Raw genomic sequence first — 12,972 nt, forward strand, 5'->3', positions numbered from 1 at the left:
CCTCCATATTTGGATATGTATTTTTTTTTTATTACTGCAATCTGCAGAGCGATATTCTCCTGAGTTTTCAGCTGAAGTTCTGTATATATGTCCTCAAACATTTCTACAGCTTTGTTCACATTCAAGGAATGTGGGTAATGCAGGTAAAGCGAAAGAAAGGATGTGCACACATTCCAGGCATGATTAGCTCCCCGTCAGCATAACAACCAGGAAACATTCCCACTCAAACCGATTGGGACCAGATGCAGAATATGAGCTTTCACCCTCATATAGATCTTAGTGGGTTCAGATCTTTGATCCCGTCATTGACTGTAACTAAATTTACCTGCTGAAGTACACCTGCGTCATTGCCACCACAGAGACATGTGGGCATGCGAGTGCATTTTCGGTCTTTGCATATCATAGCTTGTGTGTATATATAGTAAGATTGAAAGATTTGGCGAACATACAGAGGCACTTCTTAAGTTTTTTTGTTTTTTTTTTTCCCCACTATGCATAACTGTGACAGGCCTTGCTGTCAGCTTCTTCATGGTTTGTACTTTGAGTCATACTGTAATATCAGGTTATACATTCTGGCTTCTACGATCCTGGAAAAAAAATACTGTGCCAAGTTGTGGCTTTCACTTTGTTCCCCCTCAGGCCTTTTCAACTCTTCAAAATCATGTCATTTCTTTCCTACCCATGAATTTCTTTGCCTGTTTTGCATGACCACTCCTTATTCTGACTTGTCATATTCTGTGGATTCACTGAGTTTTTCTATAGTCTTCTGAAAACCTGGGGTTTTTATCTGCCCCTCGGGACGTGGGCCAGCGACGATCTTGTCTGTGCCTCATGTGCCACTTGATCTGCAGCCCATCTCACCATCCACACAGCTGCCAGCGTCACTCCACTCGCCCTCTGTCACACTCTCCCACTCGCACATTTGCTTGCTCACCATGTTGTGCATTCCTACACGCTAAAATACAGTCAGAGGAAGAAAGTCAGTTGACTGGAGTTTCTTAAACTAAATGTTAATTATCCCCAGAAATTTTGCTCATATGTTTGTACTGCTAACAAAAATCTGTTAAGCCTTGAAAGAAATCTTTTTGTTTGAGCAGCATAGTTCATCATGGAGATAAAAGGATCTTTGTTGTTTTTACATTGTCCAGAGTCCTGGATCCTCTCTTCCCTTCAGCTCACACTACAAGTTTTGTCTTATTATACATTTTAGATCTTGGGGAAGGGATTAATGTGAAAGTTGCTTGTTTTTTGTGTGTGTTTTTTTTGTTCTTTTTTCTTTTTTCATGTGTTGATTGGCCAAATTATTGATCATTCCACTGCTAAAGGCCCAGTGATGATTCATTTCTAGTCTTGCTGGTAGAGACCAACGGATTATTTGCATTTTAAGTTATCTTTGTGTATTTTTCTTTTATTTAAGAGGTCATGCTACTTTATGCTGTTGCAGATTTCAGTCTTTCAAAGAGGAAACGGATTTGCAGCATTACAGATGCTCCATTATGCTCAAGTGGTAGAGGTGATTTTTCAGTATTTTGTTTTACACCAGAGTCATTTGAAGTGAGAATGACAACTCAATCTTTGTTTTTATGATTGCTAAGGAATTTTGGTGCCACTCTTTGCTGCAGTTCTCGAACATTGAGCTTGAGACATTTTCATTTCTACCTCTCTAACCTTCATGCTGATTGTGCAATTTCTGATTGATAAGCTTGGGTTCTTGTCCAGCTTTTTTTTGCAGTTCCAGTTGTTTTAAACCTTTTAACTATTGTTATGACTGAAGAGGAGATTTAGCCGCTTTTCTGATTTTTATGAAGATCAACACAGATTTTCCTCTAATGGGGTTGTGAAGACTGGCTAGGAGAAATAGGCCACTGTGACACATCACATTATTACCAGAGGAGAAACATGAGCACATGGGTTATTGATCATCTAGTCTTTCTCTAGTTAAAGAATAAACTAGAAAATAACTGACATGCATTGATTTTGTTGGGAGTATTATAGATGCAAATAAATCTAGGATTAACTTTTTATGCATTTTTGGGGGGGAAATAAATTAATTAGAAAAGAAATTACTACTGCAATAAATGAACATGTGTGTATGGTGCACTATGCAACAAAAAATTTGAAATTTTATGAAGAAAAAAATCTGACTTTTAGCATTTCTACTGATTCATTTGGATATTGAGGTTTTTATTTGCCAAGCACCAGAATAAATCTCATGTCTGCTTACAATATTCTTTTTTATCTTGTAGTTTTAGCCCTGTTTATTTATTTTTTCATAAGGATAATTAAAATTTTATCTTGTCTTAACACACTGCTTTGAGCCAGCACAATGAGCTCTGTTAAATATTCACTTGGCTGCTTTAAAATGAGAACGTTGTTCAGGTTTCTCTTCAGGGTAAACTGGGTCACATTTGTTTTGCTGAAACCTCTGAAAGAGAGATGCTGTTTTATTTGAGTCTGTCTAGTGGATTGCTTTCTTATGTTTTCTTGCATTTCTGTGTCCAACAGTGACTCAGTGAAAATGTTTTTAACACTTAAGCCACTGAGAAGATGGAGAGTGAGACGGTGGGGGTGTAAAAACGGACACAAGTCTGTCAGCAGTTTGAAATCCGTAATCTGGTGTTCAGAGCCATGTTGCTATGAGACCAGGGCTGCACTGTGATTAATCTGTCTTCTATTGTTTCGTAATTGTTAGGGTAATTAACATGTGCTGCTTTTAAGTGCTGTTGGATCTTGGTCGTGAGAATCTTGTGCTTATTTGCACGTCTCTCCTTGAATCCAGCTTTAGACTTGTCTGTTCACAAACAGTCAGACTTCTGGAACGTCAACAATCCCTTAGTTTTGTTCTGCAGCAGATGATTCGTACCGTCTCATTTGCTGCTTTGCTTCAAAAGATAAATGTGTACCGTCACAAATACAGATAGTTTGAATGTCAGTGGGTCAGCAGCCATCAGAGCGTTACGCTTCATTTTTTGACGTTTGACATTTTTTATCTGGACATCTTTTAATGCGGCCGATTAAAATGACATTTCTTTTCATTTGCTTTTGCAGTTGTTGCAAAGCTGATTGTTGAACTCCCTGTTGCAAGGGGAAAACATAAACCTACTAAAGTAACAGGTTTGATTTAACATGTAAATACAAAAGTTTATACATTTTATTTCAATATTGAAAAGTCTTTTAGCACTCTATTTGTACTGACCTCCTTTTAAATATGTTTTTTTTAAATCTATGATACCAATTGGCTGTTTTATCTGTCAGGTTATTATCAACAGCACAATCACACCCAACATGACTTTCACCAAGACCTCCCAGAAGTTTGGCCAGTGGGCGGACAGCAGGGCCAACACAGTGTTTGGACTGGGATTTGCTTCAGAGCAACAGCTGACAAAGGTAAACATTAAACATTTCAAGTGTCTTCACTCAAACCTTTGTTTATATATACATATATGTTGGAGATGGATGTTTTCTTTAATGTGTATATCTATCAGTGCACAGCTTTCATAGTAATCACATGTTCTGAATACAGTATTGAAACAAAAAAAGAGGTGTGGTTCTAGTATTTTTTTTATTTATATTTCTAAGTAATGAATCTCCTTTCAAAGCAGCCACAGACATCAGAAGCGGATTTAACTTATCGGGAGCTAAATCGGCGTCGGCTTGTTCAGCCACTTGTCACAACTTCTATTTCTTGTGTTTTCAGTTTGCTGAGAAGTTCCAGGAAGTAAAAGACGCAGCCAAGTTGGCAAAGGACAAATCGCAAGAAAAGGGGGACACGCTGAGCAACCACTCCCAGGTAAAGAATCTCTCAGCTGCTCGAGAAACTCCTCCCTGTAAACAACCGATTGCAACACAGAAATTGTTGACACAATGTCAGAAGGAAGAACATTATTTAGAAATTCTCTGCAACGACTTATTATCCAGAAATCTTGACTTCCTTTACATAAAATCATCAGGATCCAGTGATAAGATGATTGGAGGCATATCATTCAGCGGTCTGTCTATTTGTTGCCAGCCCAGCTCTCAGGCTGGCAGTGAGTCCAGATGGTAGCATTCAATCTCAGCCCTGAGACACAGGGCGCTACTGGGCCATATGACATGATAAATACTGGCAAAAATGTCCTCATCGCTTCTGTCAGAGCTCACATGTTCAGCTTCCTCGCACTGTTCATCTGAAAGACGACCCCTGTCTTCTATCATAGAGGAAGCAGAATGTCGGACCCGCATCCGGGTTTTTAATTTAGCAACTGCAGGTAAACGCCAAGCATGCTGTGAAAGCCTGTCCTCATATGCAACTTTATCTGTGTCGTCTAGCAGGAGTCTGGACGGGAGACTCCTTCAGCAAACCAGGCGCAGAGCTTTAATGGGACAGATGATGAGAAAATCTCCTTCAGTCCAGAGGCCGCTCAGCTGAAGAGTGAAAATGAACGCCTCAAAAGCGTCGTGGAGCAGAGGTAAGATTTCATCTTATGGCAACATCAGCAGATCTGATGAAATCTGCGTTTTTTCCACCTCATCATTTAGATTCCCCATTTAGTTATTTAATATTGGCATAAGTTATACATGTGCACATCTTCCTTATTGAATTAATATTTCAAAAAAGAAAGTTCCTAACAAATGTTATATACTTTTGTGTGTAACAAAAGTTATATACAAAATGCAAAGGAAAGTGAGAGACAGATCATGGAGGGACTTTCTTGTCTCCCAGTTGACCAGGTGAGGAAGAAAATGGAGCTTGGTTATCAAGAGAAAAACATTTAATGATGGTTTGTTTGTTATTTTTCATGGAGGATAAAATCACTTAAAAGAGGATAAAATCTGAGGAAAGTTTGTCTTTTCTGAATCTCATCAGAGATTCACTGGAGCATTTTGGATCCGCTGGAGGCTTCGATCGAACTTAATGTTTTTTAGCAACTTATTCATGGGTATTATTATTCTAATCCAGTGAAATTAAAAATTTTAAACAAGCTTCCAAAACACATTTTTCTCCAAACAATCTGTAGGTATTGGGGCAGCAGTTTTACCAACATAGTTTGAACATATTATTGTAATTATATGTTGTTACACTTAGCACCTGTTACTTAAAAATATTCACCCTACAACTTGATTATTGATGGAGGTGAAATAGTTCAGTGTGTTTTATGAAACTGGCCATTTTAACACATGTATATTGTCTTAATGTACAAAAGCAACTAAGATGTTCTTTAGAACGTCAACATGGAGAAGAAGAACTAAATTCATGAAGCTTTTTGTCATTTTTCACTCCACACAAAACAGATCCTCGTCACTTTCATATTTTGTCTTTTTTTGTCTTAAACCCAAAAGATTTTCAATTCTTTTTTTTTTTTTTCTTTTTTAATAAACGTTTGTGTGATGTTGCATTCCAACCAAACATCTATGATCGTGATGATCTGTTGTGATGACTGAGGCTTCACTCTGTTGGGTTATCTGGTCCTCAATGCTGTTGCCAAGTGAGTGAATTATAATTGCATGAAAACACCAGATGTGGATCCAGATGGGAATCCAGGGACCTCAGGGTGGCAGAGCCAATTAAAATGATAGTAAGCAAAATTTTCTAGAACTGGCTATAGGCAGCAACAAAAAGAGTTTCTGCTTCTCCATTTCTTCTTCATGGTTGTTGTTCATCAGGGCAGCAGGAAGATTTGCAGCATGCGATGTATTACACGTTTATGCAGGAAGGTTTACAATTGCACAAATATATAGATCATCTCCAGCAGAAAGATGAATAAAATGGGCACTTGTAAGGCAGATAGATTTTTCATGAATGTCTGCTTTTGTCATAAATTTAATTATTTGAGTTGCTGGTATTTGCTCATCTATCCTTGCATCCAATTGTGCTTATAAAACGAAACGTTTTGGTTCATAGCAATGATGATTTCGATGCTATTTAAATGCCGTCAGCATCTTAAAGGTTAGACCAGATCAGAATGCTTATCTTTAACTTCACTCCCTCAAAGAAATCGAGAATTTTTAAATTAAACACGTAGTTTATTGAGGGAGAACGACTGAATTTCACTTCTGTTAAAGGAATATTTAGCTTCTGCAGTAATACTGCTTGAAACGGCCGAAGGCTGCAGGATGCCGAGGAGCATCCCGGTCGCCATTTCGAGCAAGAACAGAACATGCCAACCCATCCATGCATGAAGAAACACAAAGTGATGCATAACGAATGAACATCAAAACATCCCCAACCTTATTGATAAAATGCAGCTTTTTAAACTTTGAGAGTTCCCAGATTTCCTTTTTGTAGCATAAATAAAATGATTTTGAGCCCCGAGCGGTTTATCTCCTTGAGTAATGACACCTGTTGATATGTCTGCCTCTCTTCCCTCGCAGCAACACCACCGCTAAGAAGTACGAAACGGAGCTTCAGACTTTAAAGGAAAGTAATGCCAGACTGGTGGATTCACTGCAGGAGTCTTCAGCTAATGTGGAAAGCTGGAAGAAGGAGCTTACGGCCTGTCAAGAAGAGAGCGACACTCTGAGGAAAAAGGTAAGGCACTCGCACTGTCCTGCGGGGAAGTTCAAACAAAACACACAAGCTCATCAATCCTGTCGGAGGAGAAGCTGACAGCTCTAAACCTCTGCCTCTAGGAAAACACAGAACCGCTCTGTCTCCAACGGATGACTTTCTCATCAATAATTTGGCTGATTATATTAATTCAAATCCATTCAATAAGATGAGAGGATTGCTCATAAAACTTTAATTTCTCGTAGGGAGGGGTGTGCGGGGAAACGATCATTAAATTCACCACAGTCCTGTACTTTTCATTAGTTGCTGTTTTCCCTGCAGCAGAGTCTGACTCCACTATAAATAGAATCATTTCAGTTTCATAATCAATGTGTGCTGCGTTTGCAGCTGGGCTGGTGTTTCCACCGTGCTTTACCTTTTGCAGCAAACTTTTTCTTATTTTTTTTTTAAATTTTTTATAAATTTAGTAATTAATTTCAAGGTGACCCAGCTTGTAACGTAGAACATATCGTGACAATCACCAACATTTGCTGCATAATAAATGGGTATATGCTCTACACGTCTGCCATACTCCCCGCTGAACTACCTTTCCGCAGACAAAAGAGAGCTCAATTTTCCCTTTGTTCAGATTGCAGAACTGGAGTCCGAGTGCAACGAAGCCAATCAGGAAAAGCAGAAAAACGCCCAGCTGACCGTTCGGGTGAAGGAGCTGGAGGCAGAGCTGCAGGAGAAGGAGCAGGTGAGACTGCAGCACATTCATCTTCAAACAGGCTCACACTCTCCAGAGCTGGCTTCTCTCTAAGAGCTTGTAAAGCAAGTGGTTTACTACCACTTAAACCATTGTGATTTACTCAGTCCCCTCGTATGAAGGCAATCACAGCTTTCAGGGTTCCTCTCCACCTCTTAATCCTGCAACACTCTGTTCCCTCAGGGGGGTTTTATACCTCTGGATAAGAAATCACAGGTGGTGGTGGTTCTTTTTTTCCCCCTGCTGTTTATTGGTGTCTATCTAGCTAAACCCAGACCTTTACTCTGCCTCTTTGTCTCAGTGCACACATCTTGGGAACCACACTATGTCTCTCAGAGCTTAAGTATGTGAGTGGCTTACTGTGCAAGTGGTTTTATCAGCTTGTGGGCCACCGTAGCTCTGATTAGTGTTACTTACCATGTTTCATTATTACTATACTTTATGATTACTGCTCCTTTTGTGTTTTACCTCAACTTTGCAGTTGCTTTGAATATTCCCCTCCACCACCACCAAATGAAGCACAAATATGTAGGTCTGATTTTAGACTTTCCTTATTTTACAGGTAATTAGTCTAATGTAATTATGTATGTAGGCTCCACATTTTTACGCAAATTAGAGGTTAGTGGTGAACCCGGTTTCATTTAATTACATGTTTCTGTGCCTTTTTTCTGTGTTTCTCTCTCTCCTCTCAGGAATGTATAATGTTCCAATTATGCATTTATAAAAGGATGATGCAATTGGGTACATAAAAAAAGGGTGTCAGTTTAATAGATGACCTTATTGCAGCGTTTTCTGTTAAAAACAGGTTTGATTAAAAGATTTTCATTGGCCACAGTAATGTAGACGACATCAAATTCAACCATATTGTGACTAATTTAATCTATGCTTGTTCTGAAAATGTAATTAGGAATTATTTTTACATTTCCAAATGTGACACGTTTTCGCAGTGACTGGACTATGACAGTAGATTAAGTTTTCAATAGAAATGAAAACAATTTGCATTCTAATTTTTTTTAATATTTTAAATTTATGATTCGATCTGGTACCTCTGTGGTACCTCTTAATTTAAACTGACTCTGAGGAAGCACATCGTTACTGATATGTTAAAACCCCAATATTAGTAGTTCTGACGTCACAGGTCTCCCAGGATATCTTTGCTCACATTTTTTTCTTTAAGTCAGGCGACGACTCAGTGTGTTTGAGGCGTGCCTTAAAATTCTTCCATAGGTGTGCCTTTAATTACCTGCATGAACCTATCAGAAGCTTACAGAGACTTGCATGGTCACCTGAGCTCTCTTAACTTGTTTCAAGGCATACAAGTTAAGAGAGCCTTGTTCCAAGAGAGACTTGTTTGAAGTCCACAAAATTTTAAATATTGTGGACTTAATTCCACAAAATCCAATTTTTGTGGATGTAAATATCTGACGTAGAAGAAAGTTATAATGACTAAACTCTTCGTTGTACTGGCATTTAGCAAATGGAAATAATGTTGGTAGTTCTTCTGAGTGAAAAGCTCAGAAGGGTCAGATTAATTTAATGTTGGACAATGAGAATACATTTATGTAAATATTTGGTTTCACTTTAACTTAAATAGCTCAAGTTCATCAAACGTAATATTTCCTTTCACGTTTTTTTAGACAAATTCAGAAATGTTTTTCTAAATCTAGAGGCATCTTCAGGCATCTGTAGCTCCTATTATTATAAAACTGGATAAAACGAAGAGTCACGTTGCCAGGAGACACTTCTGCTCTGACTCTGAGGTAGACTGCGTCTGGAATACACTAGTTTACGACCTGGAAGCTGGAATATTATTAGAACATATACATCTTCCCTTGGATGATGGGGAAGCTCTCACCCTGTCAGGAGGGAAAGTAGTTCAAAGAGGCGTTGGCTTATTTTAAAAGATTACAAGTGAAATATGCGGCCCTCTGGGAGCCCCAGCATTTCTTCTCCGCGCTATGTCGGCCACGGTGTTCCGAACGCTGACCCCGGGGGCTCGGAGAGAGAGAGAGAGGCTCTGCTGTATGCAGAGCGTTGAGATGCAGCAGGCGGCCCACAGAGTCTCATCTGCACAGTGACTCACCACCTTCTGTAGATGCACGCTGTCACTACCTCCAATTAAAAACAAGCCAATGAATTATTTAGGACCACCGTGGTGCTGACCTCTGCGCTGGCCAAATGGAAACTAAAAGGACGAAACTGCCACAGGTTGCGCCAAAGACTGGGGCAATTATTGCCGGTTGAATTGCTGTGAATAAAGAGGAATGCATTGAAGCAACAGAGGATTGACTGTTATATTTTATAATGCATGAAACTTAGGGCTGCAACTAATGATTATTTTAGTGTTATTGATTAAGCTGCCTGTTACTGTGACGATTAATCAGATGAAAAATGGGTACATTCTGTAGATTTTTCATTTAAGCCTTTTTATATAATATTAGAAATGTATTTTAAAGATTGCAAATAAACAATTCAATTCCTTTTAAAAAAAGAAAATATCTTTTTACCTAAAATGCCAAAACACAGCAGTCCTTTCATTTCATTTGTAGCAAATGCTGAATCTGCTGCGAAAAAAATACTTTTAGCATCAAAGTGTGAAAAGATCAGCAATTTCTGCTCGACTTGTCATCGATATTGATCTGCTGACAAATTTTTTATTAATAATTGGAAGGTGACAAAAAATGTTCACAGAATTTGAATAGGTTGAAGTTAAAACTAGACCACTTGAATTTCTCATAGGACATATTTACAAAGTTTTTAGACTTTTTTTAGTATAGTTTTGAGTCTGTATACTCCAGTCAACAATGAATCGGTTACTAAATTAGTTGACGATTATTTCAATAATCGATTAATCCGATGATTTGTTTCAGCCCTAATAAAAATGAAATCAACACAAATAGGGGTTTTGGTGCAGAATTTAAAATTCTAACCCTTTTATCCTCGACTCTTGTACTAGTTTTCATTCTGGCTGTAAAACACGTTACAGTATTGGCGCTTTGTAACAAAATGTCTTAATTGGATTGTTTGTAGATTTCAGCATTTCAATTTGGCATGAGACAAAATGCAAGAAAAAAATCCTTAATGTTTCGAAGTTAATCAAGCAGATTAACTTCAGCCTGACATGATTTTTTTTTTTTTTTCTTTTAGGTTTTGATTAACTTTTTTTTTCTTTTTCTTTCTAGGAGCTGGAGAATCTGAGGAGGCAGGCGGAGATAATCCCTCAGTTGATGGGAGAGTGTGAGAGCATCACTGCAAAACTGAAGGTATGTTTAAAGCGCTCTGTGACAATCCCGTTGCCTCTCCGAGCTTTAATTTGAAGCAGAATAAAAAGGGGAGCTGAGGGGCCTTGAACACATCCCGATGCGACGCTGCAAGGCGTTCGCGGCACTTTCTGAGGTGAAGAGCGAGTTTCTATTCGTCATTCAGCTCGGGGGGCTGGTGACACAACATTCCTATCACGTGTCTCACCAGCACATTGTTGATACTGTATCTATTAATAAAGGTCTGTGCCCTGCACAGTGCTGAGTGGATTATTGGCTCTTTGTTGAGGAAGGAAAAAAATAAAAAATAAAGCTTTTCAGGGATGCTTTCCTCTCAGGATACATTAGTTTCCTGGTGGAGCAGGTTTTCTGTTTAGTGAATAAAATAAAGCACTTCTAGAGGTTTTCAGAGCTTTAATGATCAAGCCTTATAACACTTCAGTAGGGGTGTGTGTGTGTGTGTGTGTGTGTGTGTGTGTGTGTGTGTGTGTGTGTGTGTGTGTGTGTGTGTGTGTGTGTGTGTGTGTGTGTGTGTGTGTGTGTGTGTGTGTGTGTGTGTGTGTGTGTGTGTGTGTGTGTGTGTGTGTGTGTGTGTGGGCTGTGCCAGTCGCTTTGTGTTGAGAAATCATAAAACAATGCAGGTCTGCCTCATGTCGGTCTTTAGAACAAAGAGCTTGCGTCGAAATAGGCTTTTTTTTTTTTCTTCCAGTGGTAACCGGACTTTCTGTAAAACCAGAAGAGCCAGGCTCAGTGAATGACAGCATGGGCTGCTGGTGCCAAGACTAACACGAGCCGCTCGCTGATGCTGACGCTCATTTCACCCTGTGCTGGCTGACTCAGAGCAGGATTGATCATCCAGACTGTCACAAATGTGCTGCCTTTCAGTCGCAGCGTGGAGGAGAGTAAAGCCAACAGTGGCATTCCTGTAGTTGCTTCACATCACAAACTTCACCCCAGGACTGGATTCTGCCAGCTGGGTGGAGAATAATGGCTGGAGCAGATTATCTAACCGGTTATACAAACAGACTCGACCCGTAGCTGGATTCCTCAGATAGCGCCGTCTGTTGAACTTTAAACCAAAACCTGAGGCAGGTTTCCTTTACAAAGTAAATCCCTTTCACGCATCAAAGTTTAAAAGCATGAAAATAAAGCGCCAGCCTCCTGGAGGTCAGTGTGGAGCTCCTCTATTTAAAGCTGACCCCCTCGTGAGGAGATCGGCTTTCAGGAGTCAGCTGTAGGATGCAGTCATGCAGACGAACGTCCCATTTGGCACCCCCTATTTTAATCTCCTCCCTTCAAAAGCATTTGTGGCATTAATGTGTTGCCTGTTTCCAAACCTGATTTACACCACCATCCTCGCACTCTAAACACAAGTCCTTCCTGCTACTCTGCTTTTCAGATCAAAAGGAAATTCATGTGTTCATTCATGCATTTAGGGAATTGAGAAGAAGACGTCACGTTGGAAACGTTTTCACACCACGTTCACATTTTGTCATGGTAGAACTACAAACGTCAGTGTATTTTATTGTGATTTTATGTATAAGAAAATGGCTGATTTTATTATTATTTCTACGAGAGCTATTCTTAGTAATACTGTCACCTGTAGGAATATTGTAGGCACATTATTGAATGTACTTTAATACAGAACTCGAGTAAAACGAATGAACGTATATTGATATGATACTTAGAAATAGGAAGGGATCATAATTGTGATGTTGCCTCAGAAGGAGTCAGTTTTAAAAAGTTTACATTTTTACCAACTCATCTTGACATTTTACCACTTACTGTATCACTGTCATTTTATTTGGACATTCAAAATATGACATGCCTATTCTTATGTGTTAGACCAAAACAAGGTGATTATATAACTATAAAGTGGAATTTCTTTTACAAATCTGATTGTATTCGGCCAGAGGAAAACCTGTTGGAGGGAGAAAAGACGTTAAACTGGGATTCAGGTTCACCTTCCAGCAGGACCACAACCATAACTATTCAGCCAGAGCTGCAGTGGAATAATTTGGATCAATTAATGTCCATGTGTTGGAGCAGCTCAGTCAAAGTCCAGGCCTAAGACCTATTGTGAATCTGATAATTGTATAACTAATCTGATACTTGTTATCTGATCTTGGTCTCTGGATGTGGAAAAGATTCTTGCAAAATCTCCTGACCTTTTCAGATTTTCACTTTGGAAAACTATATTCACTTTCCCTCCACATATCTGCACTGCTTTGTCGGTCCATCACACAAAATTGCAATTAAACATATTGAAGTTTGTGTTTGTAACTCGAGGGGCATGAAAACTTTTTTCCACTCTGCATTGAAGGGCAACATCCCCTGAGCGGTTTCTTCGTTTGGCGTCTCTAAAACTGGACATCAAAGAAATCCATCTACTTCTGTATCAGATCTGATCTTTGAGTCACATTTGGACTTTTTTCCTTTTCTGTATTGTAACTACTTTTCCACTATCTGCCCTGCAG

The 12,972-nt window shown here is 39.1% G+C and overlaps 1 protein-coding gene across 3 annotated transcripts in view; it reads left to right on the plus strand.

Annotated features, from left to right (window-relative positions):
- homer2 (homer scaffolding protein 2) overlaps positions 1–12,972 on the plus strand; it is a 28,320-nt gene that overhangs the window by 14,955 nt on the left and 393 nt on the right. The window contains exons 3-9 of one of the 3 annotated variants that reach the window (XM_023332550.1): positions 3,256–3,387; positions 3,698–3,790; positions 4,309–4,448; positions 6,352–6,508; positions 7,116–7,226; positions 10,418–10,498; positions 11,205–12,966. In XM_023332550.1, the coding sequence (XP_023188318.1) occupies positions 3,256–3,387; positions 3,698–3,790; positions 4,309–4,448; positions 6,352–6,508; positions 7,116–7,226; positions 10,418–10,498; positions 11,205–11,210 (720 nt within the window). In that variant the 3' untranslated portion in view covers positions 11,211–12,966. Of the gene's footprint in view, positions 1–3,255; positions 3,388–3,697; positions 3,791–4,308; positions 4,449–6,351; positions 6,509–7,115; positions 7,227–10,417; positions 10,499–11,204; positions 12,967–12,972 lie in introns of those variants that run through there. The other 2 variants (XM_023332548.1, XM_005799729.2) reach the window with 2 other exon arrangements.

This window comes from Xiphophorus maculatus, chromosome 4 (genome assembly GCF_002775205.1).
Source record: "Xiphophorus maculatus strain JP 163 A chromosome 4, X_maculatus-5.0-male, whole genome shotgun sequence".
NCBI lineage: Eukaryota > Metazoa > Chordata > Actinopteri > Cyprinodontiformes > Poeciliidae > Xiphophorus > Xiphophorus maculatus.